This window comes from Ursus maritimus, unplaced genomic scaffold, assembly GCF_017311325.1.
Source record: "Ursus maritimus isolate PB19 unplaced genomic scaffold, ASM1731132v1 scaffold_1, whole genome shotgun sequence".
Lineage (NCBI taxonomy): Eukaryota > Metazoa > Chordata > Mammalia > Carnivora > Ursidae > Ursus > Ursus maritimus.
Window position 1 is genome coordinate 52149037 of NW_024423343.1, and position 19053 is coordinate 52168089.

Genomic DNA, 19053 nt, shown 5'->3' on the forward strand with positions numbered 1-19053 from the left:
CTATATAACTGAAGTGTTTTCAAGTATGCAATTTGGTGACCATAGCAAAGAACAGAAATAGTAAAGAACAGAATTCAGTAGTCAAATTTCCTGGTTTCAATATTGTCTTCTCCATGTACAAATGTATGTGATTGAGCTTATCTTCTTTGTGACTCAGTTTCTCATCTGTAAAATGGGACTAGTGATAGTATCTTGCTTACTCGGTTATCGTGAAAATATATGTATATGATATACATATACTCTTTTAGCATATATACAAATGAGTATATAATATATAACATTGTATAAGGACATAAATGCTATAAATGTATAGTTTATATACATAAATGGGTATATATAGGTATACATGTACAAATATGTATATATTCTTATCTGTGTATATACTTCTGTACACGCATAATGTAATGTACTTAGGGTAGGAAAGGCATATAATCTGCGCTATAAAAATGTTATCTGTTATTATTATTATGTGGTCTTTTCAGAAACAAAACCCTTTATCAGTCACATCTCCTACTCACATAGCCACCTCCTTGTGACACACTTTATCTCTTGATAAATTTGTTTTCCTCACATGTTAGACTGCTGAAAGAATGGAAATGATGAGAGAGGTGAAAAGGAGATGCTGGGTGGTGATTGTTGCAGTTAAGAGGGAAAGTTACTCAGGGTAAGAGGCAACAAAGCTGGGAAAGCAGTAAAAAGAAAAAACCGAGTTTGGTAGGACTTCTGAAGTGCCACTCATTTTAATTTCTTTAAAGACATCTCGGGGGGTTCTATAATTGACATTGCCTCCACCTGATAGACTTTTATATGTTAAGCTTTTTATTTCAGTACTCACTAGGGCAGACATACATAATAACGGCATAAGAAAAAAATACTTCTATGGGATATAGAATAGATTTGATCTCATTAGGTAAATGCTTCCCCGTACAGTTTTTCTGTGACTTTGGCATTTCCTTCTTCTAACACTGAGGTCTTCTCTCTGCTCATGTTATGGTACATAGAGAAGAGCCACTAGGAAGCCTCAGAGCTATCCCCTGAATCTTCAAGATTATGTTTCTAAAGGTCAAAGACTAAGGCAATAATTCCACGTGTCACCTAACCCTCAAATGGGGTTTTATTGTGATGGATTACAACATAATCCGTTGACAAAATAAAGCACCTATTATATTACAGAGGTAGTTTTAGGATCATAGTGGTGAGTTGTCTTTCTCATATTATTGGCTTAATAGTTATAGATGAATACCACTTGGATTTTACAATGAAGATGAAATTTGGGGGAGAGGGTTAATTGCCTTCTTATGGGCAAGTATAGGAACATGTGCAGTGTCCGTGTGAGAGGGATGGCTGTTAGATCTTTGGGGTATGCATGCATGCTTGTGTGTATTTCATTTTAGGTCAGGGAGTTTGATTTATATATACAGCAAGTGATATAAAAATCTTTATTGATAGGGCGCTGGGGTGGCTCAGTCAGTTGAGCGACCAACTTGTGATTTTGGCTCAGGTTATGATCTCAGTGTCCTGGGATGGAGCCCCCAGGTCTGGCTCCACACTCTGTAGAAAGTCTTCTTGAGATTCTCTCTCTCCCTCTCCCTCTGCCCCTCAACCCTGCTCTCTAAATAAATAAATAAATAAATAAAATCTTTAAAAAAATGAAAAATCTTTATTATCAAATAAGTTGGAGCCCTATTATGACTTGATTCATTATGATATATACAAGATTATATCCTATGCTTTGAAATAGAACTACACATAGGAGGTGTCTTACATAATTTGGCCAGATAGTTCATAGGGGCGCCTGGGTGGCGTAGCCGTTAAGCGTCTGCCTTCAGCTGGGGGCGTGGTCCCGGCGTTCTGAGATCGAGCCCCACATCAGGCTCCTCTACTGAGAGCCTGCTTCTTCCTCTCCCACTCCCCCTGCTTATGTTCCCTCTCTCACTGGCTCTCTTTGTCAAATAAATAAATAAAATCTTTAAAAAAAAAATAGTTCATACAAAAGTCAAAGGCTGGTCCTGTCCCATGAGCATAGCAATGTAAAAGGTATATTATATCATGCTTTATGCTCATTATATTCTCAACCCTTCCTTTTTTCTCTGCAAATTTTAAAGATAACTAAGCATTTTCTTTCAGGGTACAATGTATTCTGGACTAATTTCTGCTTGTATTTCCCACCATTTTTTGGGCATCCCAAGGTGAGGAGAAATGCTTCCCAGCAGCAGGAACAGCAGCAAAGTCTGGAATAAGGTGACAGAGGAATTAAAGCCTGACCTAATTTGTACAAAAAAGCACTTTATCCCCATTCATTTCCCATTTGCAAAAACTTCCTTTGAAGCAGTGGGTCTAGGTGAAGTGACACGAAAAAGCAGGTTTTAAAAGTGGAAACAGAAAGGTTGAGGTGAGGAGAATTGATGAAAGCAGTTTATATTTATTCAGGAGATCTACCAGTACTTTAAACAATCTGTGTTTAATATGGCAAATTGTCTGTCATTAAAATGCTAATGAATGGTAAACAGCGGCTAAGTTTTTATGCTAATGAATGGTGGCAGCTAAGTAGTTCTCAAGCCTTGTCTTTATTAGCATAGATATTTGATTGGGTAAAGGGGATCATTGTGCATTCTGACCTTTGTTGATGGAGCAATCTGTTTGTCAAGTTCCATGTTGCATTATGTTTGATTTGAGTTTGTTAGTACAAAATGACTCTTGCCAGGCGCTCCGATACCTTGTGCTACATGGGCTTTAAGAATTTCGCTTTTGGTGTGGGGAGACCCATGATGGCAAAATAATTTGTCCATCAGGCAGCTTTAAGTCAAATAATTCTGTATACTTTTTGGACTGTAGACTTTTGACAATTATAATAATTGTGAGTTGTAAAAGGCCATTAGTCTAAAAAAGAAATACCTTTTTTTTTCAATTTAGCCAAGATTTTAAAGTAAAGCTTTTAAAATAAAGATTTTAGTAAGTGCTTCTGCATCATCAGAATACTGACATAATATATGATCTTGGATCAACAAGCTCTGAAGTTAGCAATGAATGTAACATTACCTAATTAGAAGAAAAATGTATAATTAAATACAGGGTGGTTATGTGAATGCCAGGCTGAGATCAGAGTATTTACTTTGGCATCAGAAAAACCATTACTGTTTGATCTATACTTTTGGTTGATTCTATTTTTGCTGAGTCCTCCTCTATATTCCCTAATGGATGGGGCTGACCTAAAGACTTGCCATTACAGATAAATGTTTCAGATGCCTTTTTCTTTTTTTTCTGTTTTGAGGATCAATGTAAATGAGGCATGATAGTCCACTTAACACTATTACTAATAATGCTCTGGAATGATTTGAAATATGCAGAGTTTATTAAGGAAATCCATTATCAAAAAATATATCATTGAAATAGAAATTTTAATTATTCTGGAACACTGTGTGAGAACATTGGAGGAAATTTTAATAGTTGGAGCATTTTCCCATACTGTTTTATTTCTCCTTGAAGTCAGTAGGAGATTTTTGGCATATAATTTGTGGTCCTATATAGACATGCCGAGAGAAATTGGAAGCCTCATACACTGCTGTGGTACTATAAAATGGTTCAGCCATTTTGTAAAACAGTCTGAAAGTTCTCAAAAGGTTAAACTATATGATTACATATGACCCAACAATCCCCAATTCTACTCTTGGGTATATACCTAAGAGAACTAAAAATATATCTCCACACAAAAACTTACAGACAAATATTCATAGCAGCGTTGTTCATAATAGCGCAAGTGTGGAAATAACCCCAATGCCCATCAACTGATGAATGAATAAGGAAAAAAGTGTTTACATCTACAATAGGATATAATTCAGCCTTAAAAAGGAATGAAATTCTCATACATCTACAACATGGATGAACCTTGAAAACTTTATGCCAAGTGAAAGAAGCCAGTCACAAAAGAACTCACATTGTTTGACTTTATTTCTTTATCTTAAAGATCTTATTTATTTATTTGACAGAGAGAGAGAGAGCGCGCGCACACGCAAGTGGGCAGAGTGGCAAGCAGAAGCAGGCTGCCCGCTGGGCAGGGAGCCCAATGCAGGGCTCACTGGATACCAGGACCCTGGTCATGACCTGAGCCAAAGGCAGGCGCTTAACTGACTGAGCCACCCAGGCGCCTCTGTTTGACTTCATTTAAATGTAATGTTCATAATAGGGGCGCTTGGGTGACTCGGTTGAGCGGCCAACTCTTGATTTCAGCTCAGGTCATGAACTCACGCTAGTGAGATTGAGCCCCGTGTCAGGCTCCAGGCTTAGCACAGAGTCAGCTTCAGATTCTCTCTCTCCCTCTTCCTCCCCCTCCGCCCCTACCCCCTGCTTGGGCACATGCACATGCTCAGTCACTCTCGCTCTCTCTCTCAAGTAAATAAGATCTTTAAAAACAAATTTAAAAAAAAAAATGAAATGTCTGTAATAGAAAAACCTAGAAACAAAGTAGATTAGTGGTTGCCAGGAGATGGGGGTGTTGAGAGGAAATGGGGAATGACTGTTAATGGGTATGGAATTTCTTTTAGGGATTGTGAAAATGTTCTAAATTGATTCTGGTAATGTGCACAGCTCTGTGGATACGCTAAAAACCATGGAATTGTACACTTTAAGTGGGAGAATTGTCTGGTATGTGCATTATATCTCAGTAAAGTTACTATATTTAAAAAAAAAAAAAAGGCATGCCAGAGCCTGTCTCTGGGAGGGTCACCTGTCACCAGCAGCAGCCACACTTCCCTGCAGTAGATGCAGGCTTCGGAAGCAGCTCGCTGCTGGAGAGAAGAGCTTTAAACCTCCCACACATGGGTTAGCCCAGATGCCCAAAGAGATGACAGCTAATGTAATTGTTAAAAAGGGGTAGTTGTTACAATAATACAAGGTTCATTAGAACTCAAGTTGGAGACAAATATTTTGAGTTTCTGTCCTAACTTGTCGCTGTCCCCCAATACCCTGCCCCACCTGGGCAGTAATCACTCCCTTTAGCAGTAATCACTCCTTTAAGGTTCTCTAACTAGCCAATGTCTAGACTACTGATTTCCCTCAAAGTAAGGGCAACTTTAAGCTTGTTTTTTTGTTTGTTTGTTTTTTTTTTTTAGAGATAAAATTGTTTGAGTCATAATTTTCTTGGGAGCAGGCAGTAACTGTGAGTCCAAGGATTTTTCCCCTTGTAAAAACCCTATAATTATCTCTGATTTGCATAAAGCATGCCTACCAGCCATTCAATAACTCTGAATAGTAAAGAGCACCTGGCTGCAGGAGGCTCCTCCCCTCCTCTCTCCTACATTTTGGGTGAGTCAGAGACAACGGTTGAACAATAGGATGATCTCATTCGGCCCCACCTGCCAGCAGGATCCGGGTAGTAGGTACCTTGACGGTCTGAGCAGCCCTTGGCCCTCGCCATAGGGAAGTATTCTGCATCACTGTCTTACATCATGACAAGAAGACCCTTTTTAACTGTATTTTCTCCTCCAGTGCTGTTTGCTTACTTTCAGCATAACTCTCTTGCTCTCAGGTTGCAGCTCAGCGGTCCTGTTTCCGCACGGTAGGTTGGGGAGGGAGATGGATATGAGCAAGAGATTGAATTCATTTTTGTCTTGTTCTTGGCAGGCAGTACATGCCACACTACTACCCTTCCTGCTCTTGTGCGCACACCTACCCTGATGATGCAGCCTTCACTGGATATCAAACCATTTATGTCTTTTCCAGTGGACAGTAGTTCTGCTGTTGGGCTCTTTCCAAATTTTAACACAGTGAGTAAATGCATTTGTATTTTATTTGTGTCCTCCCCAATCTCTTTCATTACAGTTGTGAATAGGCATTAGATGTAGCCTGTTTCCAAAGTGTGTACTTTTAGACCCTGTATTGGTTACACTGATCAGCTGTATCATGGAAGATAATCCTTCTCCCATGGGAGTTAGTCCAAACAATAGCCAGCATATTTATTTTATAGATATTTCCCCCAGGTGACTTTTCACCTGTGGCCTTGAGCAATTTTGATAGACTTCAGTGGCTTGGGAACCCATATTATTTCTGGGATGCTGTTCACATGCTCAGGAACACAATTTAGAGACACCACGCCACGTTGATTTTTCCCTACTACTAGGAAGAAAGAAAGCGTTTGCTTTGACTACCTGGATACACTTTTATTTGGGACATATTTTAGGTCTTCTATAAACAGAATTTTTATTGGGAAGTTATTGTGCGTTACATGAATGTGACTCTATTATTTAAAAAAAACTCATTTTAAAATCTACATATTAATTATCTGCGTGATACTTTGGCATTCCTTTTAAAGCATACAAGAAATATTAGTGCATCACCTGTAATTACCAGTGTTCTTCATTCAGGTCAGCTGACTGTTTGTCTGAATGAATGACATTTTGTAGGCATACCAAGTGGAGCATGACACTTTGAACAATAGAATTCAGCATAAAGCCAGCCCACAGCCAAATGCTAGGCTTGCAGGAAGAGAAAAGGTTAAACAGTTGAGGTGATTGTATGAATTATTTGTTTAGTCAATAAATGCAGTCAGTTGGGGCACGATGGTCTACATGAGTGATACAGCAGTATAGACGCCGCCATGATCAAGCTGAAGAATTGCATTATCAACACCACCAGACAGTGGGCACTTGAAGGACTGCCAAGCGTTCCCTTTTGCAAACTTATCTTCTGTATGAATTGAAACAGAAAGAGGATTTTTCCTCCAGGGTGGTACATAAAATCTGCTGACAGGCCTTCTGTCATGGCTTAGTGTTGTAAGGGAATGAGGGGGTAGGGGATCAGCCCACTTTTTAAGGAGCACTGGCTTTGAGTTAGCGAATAAACAGTTGAAAGTTTTTGTCTTTTCTGGGTTTTTCAAAGACAAGTCAAACAGTTAAAAAAAAAAAAAGAAAAAGAAAAGAAAGGCATAAACAGGTGAGCATCGTTTCTAGTGCAGTGGAGCATTGCGGGGAGAGAAATCACACCTGCCCGGATCACATGCATCCATCAGGAGTGACCACCCAAAACACCACATGGTGACATTTCAGGGAACTTGAACGCAAGCGTGCCGCTTGCATCCTCTACCGAAACACGGCTGATACCTTCCAAACATAATTGAATTAAGCTATACTGCTTCAAACACTTACTAGGTATTTGTATTTTGATTCCTGTGCATTTGGGAGACAGCATTTGTAGCCACTGCAGGGGTCCGGCCGCTGTCAGGAAGCAGCACTGATGATGTGGGGAGGCATGGATGGCTCCTACTGGAGTTCATTGTTTTTCACACAAATAATACATGGGTAGTTATTTCAAAGATTCAAATAAAACATTAGCATTCAAAGCAAAATGTGTGAGTCACCATTCCCTGCCCCTATGTAATGTTTACTCCCTTCGTTAGAAGAAAGTACCCCCATATGCATCCTGCTCTCCCCCTTCTAGAAGGATGTTAGGTACATACTTAATAGGAACATGATCACAGTTGTCTGTGTCTGATTGGCACTATTCTGCAAGTGACTGTTTTCTTTTTTTTTTTCTAAGTTACTTTTTTCAACTATCAAAATGTCTTATATATATATCTCTCTCTCTGTTTTTAAGAGCTATAAAAAATGGAAAGAGTGCCTTCATAATGTTTTTTTAGGTAAACATACAGCTTCATAATGGGTTACTAATGTTGTGTAGGCTGATAGACACACTAACTTGCCTTTTTTTGTTCTATATAGCAACTACCTGAAATATTTGAGAAAAACCAAGGAATAATTCTAATAGAAGTTCATATTTTTTTCTTCTTGGAAGACAATAAACTTGTACTTTTCAAATGAAAATACTTTCGGTTAAGGTGAAGAATATAGCAAAGAACTACATGAAATAATCATTTCACTCTCTATATTACATTACATTACATTACATTACATTACATTACATTACATTACATTACATTACATTACATTACATCCAAACCATTTGGTGGACAGAGAGCACTTCTGGTAGTATATTAAAAATTAAGTCATTGCAAGTGGGACCCTCTATCATCTGGTAAATAAATGAATTTTTAGGATCATTGGGTTACCTATGATCTTGCACTGAGTTACAGTTTGGATTACCCTAAACCTTTTCCTATAGATTTCTCTATTCCAGCGTCCGCCTCATCTAGTAGATTTCCTAGGACAATTTCATAAAAGTCGTTGTCCACATATTTCTAGGAAAACATTTTTATATCACTAATAATAATTAGACTAGATCACTATAGATTAATGATGTTTTATATCCCTCAAAGAACTCAAGTCTTAGACCATTTTAGTAGACCATGTAATTCCTACTGTCTAGCGGAGGAGAGAGTGTTAGTAAAGGAAGAACTGAGACTTGAATCAGAATCTCCTAACTTCAGGGGCACCCGGCTGACTCAGGCGGTGGAGCATGCTACTCTTGATCTCAGGCTTGTAAGTTTGAGCTCCCCACCCCCACCCCAGTTGGGTAAAGATTACTTAAAGATAAAATCTTAAAAAAAAAAAAAAATCTAACCTCCAAAGTCATGTTCCTTCTCATCCATGTCTTTGGCTCTTTTGGTCCATGTTACCGCCCACATCATTCAATGTGAACAAAGCTCAATGAGAAATCTTTCATGCTCTTCTCTGGAAGCATGGTAGGTAATTTTCAGCAGAATCATTAAGTAGAAAGAGGAAAGAACTTTTTGAATATGTAAAATGGACCTCTACAAACAATACCTTTAAGGCAGAATATATTTTAAAAACTTAAAATTTCTTGTTAGCAAATTTTAAAAGTATATTCAATAGTCCACTTATTCTTTGAAAAGCAAGGTGAATGCATTATAATCACTCTTTTTAACCAAGGATAGTATTAGTAAATGTAAGGAATATATTTTAACTCATAATTATTATCAGAAGGCTAGAAACAGTATATTTTGACTCCATAGCTGAAAGTTTGGGAATTTTGAAGTTTTGTTTTCTTTTAGTGGATTTTAAAAATACCTATAAAGTAACGGTTTCTCCTGTTTTTGTAGAGGAGTATGATAATGTTACATAAGAATTATAGCAAGACTGAAATGGGATTCCGTCATATTCCAAAATAGAATATGTGCCTGTTCTATCCTAAATTGTACACAATGAAGAGATATGCTTCACAGCCTCCATTTAGTGGCTGTCTTGCCTTCTTCTCCACAACTGACAAAATCCCTCTCAGTGTTTATGTGTGAAACATAAGCAAATAATTCAAGACAGTGTCCAAGCAGAGTTCTGAAGAGACATGCTAGGGAAAATGGAGTTTGGGTCACTGATAATTTATGGTGGGCTCTATGTCAAGGATGCACGTCTGGAGAATGGTGATGCGAACTCCGCCCTTCCGCAGTTTTACTTTACCGAGGGGCTGTTTTGAGCCACTTACAGGTAAAAGTCTCTGCAAACCAAAACATAAATTTTTACAGATCTCAACCTTTATACCTACAGCCCTGTTAGGACTTCTTTGCCTGGCTACCCACTAACACGCCCTTCTACCGTGCTGCCCACCTTCAACTCCTTGTCGTTCAGGGCCCAACTTAGATATCCCTTCCACACGGGAGGTTTTCTGTGACCTTCGAGTCTGAATTAAGTGCCCATCCTCTGTATTTCCAAAGTACCCCCAGATTGCCTCCATGATAGCAGCCGTCACACCACAGTCTCATTACCTGATTACCTGTATTCACTAGAATGCCAGATCCTGGAGAACAGGGCCTGCGGCTCGCTTGTCTTCCTATGCCCAGTTTCTGGCCCAGGAGCTCAGTAAAACTTTCCTGAAGAGGAGAAAAGGAGGGAGGAAAGGGCCCCAGTTTTTTACTTTTCAATGTACATGTTCCTCCACCCAGCAAAGGAAATACCAACATTTCTGAGTCCTAAGCATGAGGCGATAAGCCCAGGTGTTCACTTTGAATTTTATTTTCCAGAGAACTGTCATCTCTTTTTCACTCGAAGGCAATACTTAGTTATAAACTTTTCTGCAGCTATAGGTCCAGCTTTCTCAGTGTGGATGGTGTGGAAGCTTTGCAAGTATCTACTACTTGTAGTAGTCTCTTGTCCTCGGCCCTACTCTTAAGTGCAGTTAGTTTAAGGGGAAAGTTATTCATTACTGGATTTTATTGAAAACATAGGCACTAAAGAGTACTGGGTTTGAGGAAGAGGATAAATGAAATAAATAAAACAAAAATACTCTAGTGCCCAAAAAACTTATAAGTAGAATAAAAGACTAAAAAAGGCAAGATAACAAAACCCAAGAAATATAGGCAAAGTGAAAATAGTTACTGAACTTTATAGTGTTAAAGAAAAGCTAGAAAAAAATAATTTTTTTTTGTATACCAGTAGAGCTATTTTTGCTAATTTATTTTTCACTTTATTTAAATTTGCCAAATGCTTCATGGTCATCCTTTAATTATTGTACGTGATGTTTTGGTAGCTACCAAAATATACATGATTGTTTCTCCTATTAGAACTAGAATTTTTCATTTCCTTTACTATGGATCCAATCTTTTTCTTCTTCAAACCAGATAATACTTGGTGTTTAATATTTGGTGTTTAACAACCAGGGTAGTACTTGGTGCTTAATTAACTGTAAGAGATGGCTTCAGAATTGAAATAAATTGAATACTTAGCAGGACGGATAGCATCAACTTAGTATGATAAAATAAGTCCATGGGGCGCCTGGGTGGCTCAGTCAGTTAAATATCTGCCTTCGGCTCAGGTCATGATCTCAGGGTCCTAGGATCGAGCCCCACATCAGGTTCTCTGTTCAGGGGAGAGTCTGCTTCTCCTTCTCCCTCTGCCTGCCAGTCCCCCTGCTTGTGCTCTCTCTCTCTGTCAAATGATTAAATAAAATCTTTTCTAAAAATTAAAAAATAAAATAAGTCCATTTAGAAGGTATAGCCACACACATACTGTTATGGACCGAATGTTTGTGTCCTCTTCCCCAGATTCATATTTTGAAGCCCTAACACCTGCAGATGGTATTTAGGGAGGGAGTCTTTGAGAGGTATTTAGGGTTACATGAGGTCATGAGGGTGAGGCCCTCCTAATGGGATTAGTGCACTGATATGAAGAGACCACAGAGAGCTTTCTCTCTCTCTGTCATTTGAGGACATAGTGAGAAAGTAGTCATCTGCAAGCCAGGAAGAGAGCTCTCATCAGAACCTGATGATACTGGGATGCTGAGCTTAGGCTCCACAATTGTGATAAAATCTACTTCTCTTGTTCAAGCCGCCCAGGCTATGGTATTTTGTTATGGCAGCCCGGACAGACTAAGACATATACCCAACCTATACATTGTATGTGATGATAAGTAGGTCAAGTTTCTTTTTAACAGCCACATTTTGGGAACATGCACAGATGCATTTGTGTGACTCTCCGGAGCTATAGATATGATCCAGAGCCACCTTGAGACCACGAGTCTCCTGTCAATTTCTCTCCCAACTGGCGGGTACTTTCTGTGCCTATTATTTCACATGTCTTTCTGATTCCTGCCTTGTTTTTTCAACTGCTCTGGGAAAGCACAGGCACAATAGAGGTCACTGCTGTTTTATTGCAAGAGGCTCAGCGATCTTATCTTTGTGAAATCTGATTCTTACTACATAACTTGAAATTAATTTTTCCTGACACAGGAACAAATATGTGGAACAGAATAAAGATTATTTCTGAGTATAAAATCCCAAATCACTGTATGACTCTTTGAATCATCCATGACAATCTGTGACATGATCTATATGTCCACTGTTTTTCATTCTAAATTCTTTGAGATTCTCGGTTATTCATAGTTTGGCAATATCAATGAATATTTAAAATATTTCTTTCTCATACTAAACATAATAATATATTTATAATATATTTATCAAGGAGGTAAAAAATAAAGAAACTGAGAATCAAAATCATATTTACTTTGCTATTAACTCATACCATGTTTCTCATGAGGTGTCACTGTAAGGAAACCTGAAGTGAGCCAAAACATTTAACTTTTTAATCTGTCTTTAATACCTTCACTACCTAATGAAGTCTTTATTTAAACACTTGGACACATATTTTTCTTTTATTTGATTTTTCCTCTAATTTAAATAAAATACTTTACCTCTGCTAATGCAACCAATTGTGAATTTTTGCCATTTGAGGCTTCTTTTTCACTCCTTTAATGCTTTGCTGTCATTAAAAAGTTATGTATTCCCTATTTCCTAGGATATTAGTATGTCCAGCTACTTGAAGTGATACATGTATCCAAATTAAAGTAAAATAGAGATTAAATGTACAAAAATAAAAATAAAATAGAGAATAAAATAAATAAAAAAGAATAAGGTTGAATTTTTATTTTCATGATATGCTTAAGATATATTGAAGGATCATATTCTCCTATATATCCTAAAGAAATGTATATTAAAATATGCCAAGTTGAAATTTTCCATGGTTACTGAAATTTATTTGGAGAAGGGGAAGATGATGGCCTGTTAACAGACTTTAAAAAGTCAACAGCAACCCCCTAGATCATTAGAAAAAAAATGTATATAGGAATCCACCTTTGAAATGTGGTACAAAACTAATGAAGATTATGTACAAATAGTTAAGCATAGATTCCTGCCCAGAAATTTTTACTCCCTATTCAGTATGACAAAGTACATGAACATGACCTGGGAGGGAAAAAAAAAAACCTACATAGTGATCATCTGTACTATTGTCTCCCTCTTCTCTTCAAACTACAAACATATCTATTTAAAATTTAAGTCATGTCCTTTGCCTTATTCAAAAGTGTCAAGATTTACCTATTATAGACTTTGTGTTCAGATCTCCTTTTCTCTACACACTGCCGAAACCCCTTTAGACTATGTAGATATTATTTATATGGTATGTATGTATGTGTGCATGTATATTTATAGAATGTGTGCTTATACGCCTTCTCTATCCCTAAATAAATTATTTGTGCAGGGCATCTAGGAAAAGGCATTCATTCACAACCTCTTACTGAATGTCTACACATGCCAGTCATTGTGCTAAGAAAGGGTTATGGTGAATAAGACAGAAGCTGCTCACTGTCTGACATTACTTCCTCCTCTTGTATAATTCACCATAGCATAATAGAGGATACTGTTCATAGTCAATAGTCAATTCAGTTGATTAAGCTGCCAAGAAACATCAGATTAAGACCTTGATGGGCCCTTATGCGGTAAAGGAACACAAGGTTTCAGAAGCCTATGAAAAGAGGCATCTGTAGTCCCACCATGCTGTGTCCTCTCGCATGTCTCTTTCATTATCCTAGGCTCAACCTCACATGGCTCTGGAGCCTCATCTTCAGTGCTAGAGTTTCAAGGATTATGTGTACTTGGAGGGCACATCAGATTTTCTGGCAAGACAGGTCTTCAGTCCTGGCGCTGTCCCAGGTCAGCATTTTTCAAGAGCAGAGTCAACTTGGAAAAAGTGTCTATGTCAAGCCATCTTCTTAAAATAATTTACCTTATTCTTACCAAATCTCCAGTTAATTAAAAGAAGAAGAAACAAACAACAGCCTTGTTCTGAGCTTCTCTCAGTGACCAAGTCTTCATGTGCCAGTGGTCAAGTAAGGTAGCTTAATAAATATAAGAAGTAGCAAAATATTATTGTGTAAAACATTCCCTCCAGCCCAAAAAGTTATTTCTAAATTGGGTCTTCTATAAACGTTAATTGATGGTGCTGTTTTCTGAAAAATTTTTATCAAAAATTTGGGAATCCATCCAATAGCACAGACTGTTTCCCCCCTCCCTCTAGATTCTTGTATTCAGAATTAGGTCTCAGATCTCTTTTGGGGAAGGAAAAACATGTTTTGGAATATTCCAACCCCTTTACTTTTAGAATTGTCATTGAGAGTGCTAAGGAAGAATTGGAGTGCTATTGAGCAATCTGTGAAGTTTCAACATCTTTGCGGAACCATGTAGGAATCTTGGAAAAATACTTTTTTCACAGATTTAGCTGTCAGTTTGATTTTTTTACCTTCCTTTTTATGTTCTGATGCTTGAAATAGGATGGGAAAAACTTAAGTTATATGAACAACACCTTATTTTCATGGAATTCTAGTATCAGAGAGCTTTAGCATATTTTAAAGACATTCTACAATTAATCCTTTTAACACACCCACATACGAAAATAGGCTACATGTGTCATTGTTGCACCCTTTTTGCAAAATGGAACACTGAAGAATATAATCCAGCCTTCACATTTCTTCCAGTAAACAGCTCTGCCACTGAAAAGGAAAAAAAAGCTAAATATCAGACAAGCAAGAGCTGGCCTCCACCTTAACATATCTTGAATTTAAATGTGTAGATTTCTAACAGCTTATTTAAGTAGGACATATTTTTTAAAATACCCAATAAATCCTCGTGGCTCCTAAAATCACTTTGAAAAACTCTCCTTTGTAGTGTATTCTATGTATTTTTAATTTAATTTTACTTTTTATAGATTTCATTTTTAAGTAATCTCTACACCTAACATGGGGCTCAAACTCACAACCCCAAGACCAAGAGTCACACACTCTACCGACTGAGCCAGCAGGGCACCCCTTCAGTGTATTCTATTTAGAAGATAGATTTATCTTGTCATTCTCATACTTCTTTCTTATTGTGAACAGTTTCTAGAGCCAAATAAAGATCTGAGTGTTGTAGTAGGAAATATAGCTATCTCTTTCACAGGTTTATGATTTACAATAATTATAGGTCTCCAATAATTAAAAACATGTATCTGGGTCTAATTTATTTTTTTTTTATGTAGACACCAAACATCCATAATATGTAAGTTGATTCATTGTCATATAATCTCATCAAACCCCCAAAACTTTCATTTCCTAAAAATAAGCTGAAGCTATTAGATGCTGAAATGATTAGTAATAGCCATTATCACATGGTATATACTTAATTTTCAACTTTTGAAGTGCTTAGCTTCTGAAGAGGTGGTGGCATTCACTTAGTCCCTCATTCATTCATCTGTCGTATCCCACCTCCTCCCCAAAGCCACTTGGAACGTTCCGTCTGGTCTCAGAGAAGTAATTCTGCTTGCCTTGTTCCAAAGTAAGCCTCTAACGGTCCTACCTGGCTTTGATTCTGCTTCATGTCCCCTGGAGAAGCAGGAGTCAGAGTGGGGAAGGGAAGAGGGGAGCGGGATCTACTTCATCGCACAGGGAAGGAGCGTTGGACCGGGAGCCACAACACCTGTATCTGGATTCATTTTCTTTGACCTTGAGAAAGTCATTTAGTTCCACTCTTCCACATTTTACAACTAGAGTTGATAGTACATTCCTAATCTTTATCATTATATCATGAAAATGTGGGCTTATTATGTTTATGGAGGATTGAGGATATGACAATATGTAGAAAATTTCTGAAATTTAGTAACAGTCTGGGAAAAAAATCATAACTATATAACATATCACCATATTATTTCTTTAAAGATTTTATTTTGAAGTAATCTCTACACTCAGTGTAGGGCTAGAACTCACAACCCCGAGATTAAGAGTCGTGTGCTCTATGGACTGAGCCAACCAGGAACGCCAGCATGTCACCATACTGTTATTTTGAACAACTTAAAATTCCCATGAATATCAAATCATGTTTATGAAAGGACTCTTAAAATAGCAAAGCTCTATTCTTATAGATAAAATTAATATTCTTATTAGTATGTCTATTCCCTTCATCTCATCTTCCTAACCAATCACCTTAAATAAACCAAGTTATATTTATCACTGGGGCTGGTTTTGTAAATTAGAGCCATCCTAATTAAGGTAGATGCTAAAGATATGTACATGGCTAAGACCTGGTTCTTGAGTTTAAGACACTTACACTCCGTTTGAAGTAGTTCTGCCTGCTGCTGAGCAGGTACTCGATTTAAGTCAGCTGAATGAGATAGCAGCAGGACATTCCTAAAGATCACAGTCACCTGGCTGTCTAAAAGTGAGGAAGAGAGGCTGCGACTGAATTCGGAGCAGGGCTGGGGAGAGGGTATAGAACGGAGGTGAGGAATAACCACACTGGTTTGGCTGAATTCCATTTTGCCTGTTTACCTTCAATAATATGTAGGTTTTAAAGGCTGTGGATAAAAGTATTTTGAACCTGAGAGCTGTGCACTTATGACACATGTCATTGACTCCTAAGAGGTAACAATGTTTTCTGTTATACTTTTAAAATACAGCTGACTTCCGGGCACCTGGGTGGCTTAGTCAGCTGCCTTCAGCCCAGGTCATGATCCCTGGAACCAGGGAAGGAGCTGTGCATCGGGCTCCCTGCTCCATGGAGGGTCTGCTTCCCCCTTTTCCTCTTCCTCTGCCTCTCCCCCTGCTTGTGCTTGCGCACTCTCTCTCTCCAATAAATCAATAAAATCTTTCAAAAATAAAATGAAATATAACTGACTTCCAAACGTGGAACCTTTATTCTCACATTTTTCATTCAACTAGCAGTAGTGAACATAACATTTTTAAAAAGATTTTAAACCCATTCATAGAAGCCAACATATTAAATTATCTTCATGTATTGATAATGGAAATTTATTCTAAAAATTCTTTGGACTCTTGACCGTTAGAGATCACCATTTACCCCCCCTCCCCCTTTTTACCTGAATTTCAATTGCCAATCATGTAAGAAGAAAACAAATATGAGACCAAATAAAACCTTCAAAATTATATAAGCCAAGATAATCATAGCTACATAGCTATCAGGAACGGCAGAGAAATATATCCATCTTTAAACTTCTATGAGGAGAAAAAAGGCCTAAAACATATATTTTCAATCAATTCCTTCATAAAAGAGCTCTCTGGAAAAACAGCCTGTAGCACATAGCTCATCGCTCCTTGTGCAATCAGACATTCCATTGTCTTCAGAGGGAGAGCTGCTGCCTCACAGGCCTCGCCTCTTTAATGGATGAGTAGCTTCTGAAGAAGCATTGTGACATCCAGAGGTGGAGTTCTTTGAAGCTACAGTTCTGGGGAACCATCACTTTGTTACAGAGCAAGAGTCATATCAGAATTTCCTGGAAATCGGTCATCACAGGAAATTATCAGCAATTCACGGACTTTCCTTTTTGCGTTTGCTTGGGCCTCGAGGGTAATCACAAAAGATTATAGTCTCCATTTCAGCTTTCATATCACTGAAATATTCTTCTCTGCCGAGAGCATGATTGATTTCCAGAGGCCAGCTTTTAACCCCAGCTTTAGGAGGCCGGTTGCACTGCCGTGGTTAGAGAGCTGCCAGCAACTGTTTCTGTGATACTGTTTGTTGTGAGGCAGAAATTTGGTGATTCCTGGCTAATTATACAAAATCTTTTAAATAAAGTGAATATGAACTTCTTGTATTGTTAGATAGAGGTATTTGTCCAACTTTAGTAAAAGTGTTAAAGGTTGGGGGAGGCAGAAAGGGTGAATAAAAATTTCAAATGAGTGCCACGAAGACTTTGAGGGTGCCAAGCATCCCGATAGGCTGAATTTCAGAATGGAAAACAGAAAAATTTGGAAACATTTCTGAGAATCTTCATAAGGAGTAGATAGACTATAAATACAAATGGTTTTTGCGTCATAGCATTCAAACTTTTCAGGAATGTTCCTGAGGGATTCTGTATTTCCTGACGACTGGCTAGGTGGTGCATGTAGGTTTTTCTCCATTGCTTGACTAGGGAATCTTAATGAGATACCCATGGCCAAAATATGAGCAAGCTAGACACATTTTTAATAAGATGATTCCATTTGCTGTATTCATTTTCTTTTTTATATGTTTTATTCAGAATATAGAGGCAGGAAGGGCTTTGTGTATATTTGAAACACATTTGGTGGATAAAATAGTTTTACCTACCAGTGACTACTTTCCTTACAAATTCAGAAGAAAAGAAAGATAGTTCAGTTCAGACTACTTTTAGTTTGAATTGTAGCCTCCTGCAGTCACCTAAAAATTATAAATCAAATGGATAAATGTTAAATGTCAAACTGTACCATTAACAGAGCTTTATTCAATAAAGCAATTATCACCGCAGAGAACAGAGTAAGGCATAATATTGAAGCTCTTTATTTTACTTTTCAAGTATGGTATATTTTATATAATATAAATGCAGGGTTGAACCAAAAATCTTTTTTCGCTGAGAAGAGTTAATATGAATACACATATACATCCATACAAAAAGTCAATAGCAAGATAAATATATGACGTAAAATATTTTTGATGTCACTTGTGCACAAAACCATTCGGGGACTACTTTCCTAATTAAAACCCTAAAATGTTAAGCGTGACAAAGTAAGCTTGTAAGGAGAAGGACCGTAGAATCAACATTGATGTAGTTGGTTGTAGAGATGACTTAAATAAATTAATTAAAAAAAAACACACAAAGAAACAGGGACAGATAAAATACAGGATCCCCAATTAAAGTTAAATTTCATGTAAACAACAAATTGTTTTCAGTATAAGAATATCCTATACAATGTTTGGCACATATATTTACTTTAAAAAGTGATTTGTTGTGTTTCTGAAACTCAACTTTCACTGGGCATCTTATATTTTTATTTGCAAATCTGGCGACTGTAGCAAGAGATCTGGGTTCTGGTCTTAGCTGAAGAGGTTCAAGCAAGTCACTAAAATTCTCCAAATCTTTTCTCATTTTCAAGTGAGGAAGTTGGACTAAAATCAGGCTGGTGGGTGTGGGGCCTGGCTTACCAGTTGTAACCAGCACCATTTTCAGTATTTATTGTATTAAACTTCCAGTTAGGATTCCTTTTTGCGGGGTGGTAGGGTTCTGGAGCTCAAACTAAAACAAATTTAAAAAGCAGTTTGAAAACGTAAATGATCTCTGACATTTTGCCACTGTGTAAGGAGAGTGTGGCAAGGAGAGAAAGAACCTGAGATGCTCGGGATTGGAACACTGCAGCTTTGTTGCCTTGCCTTGAGCCTCGTCAGTCCTCAACTGTCAGCTTTCTTCTTGGCGCAAGGGTAAGAAATGTGTTGTCCTGCATCTGGGGAAAAAACATTTCATTTCCACTTTGCTTTGCAGAATAAAGAATGCAGCCAAACAGGCCTGGGTTTCCACTTTTGCACTTCCTCCTGCCTGG

General features: G+C 37.8%; 1 protein-coding gene across 3 annotated transcripts in view; it reads left to right on the forward strand.

Moving 5' to 3' along the window:
* Positions 1-19053, forward strand: part of ZNF385B (zinc finger protein 385B) — a 294766-nt gene that overhangs the window by 206833 nt on the left and 68880 nt on the right. For all 3 annotated transcript variants that reach the window (XM_040643312.1, XM_040643318.1, XM_040643321.1), the window contains one exon: positions 5620-5762. In XM_040643312.1, the coding sequence (XP_040499246.1) occupies positions 5620-5762 (143 nt within the window). The remainder of the gene's footprint in view (positions 1-5619; positions 5763-19053) is intronic.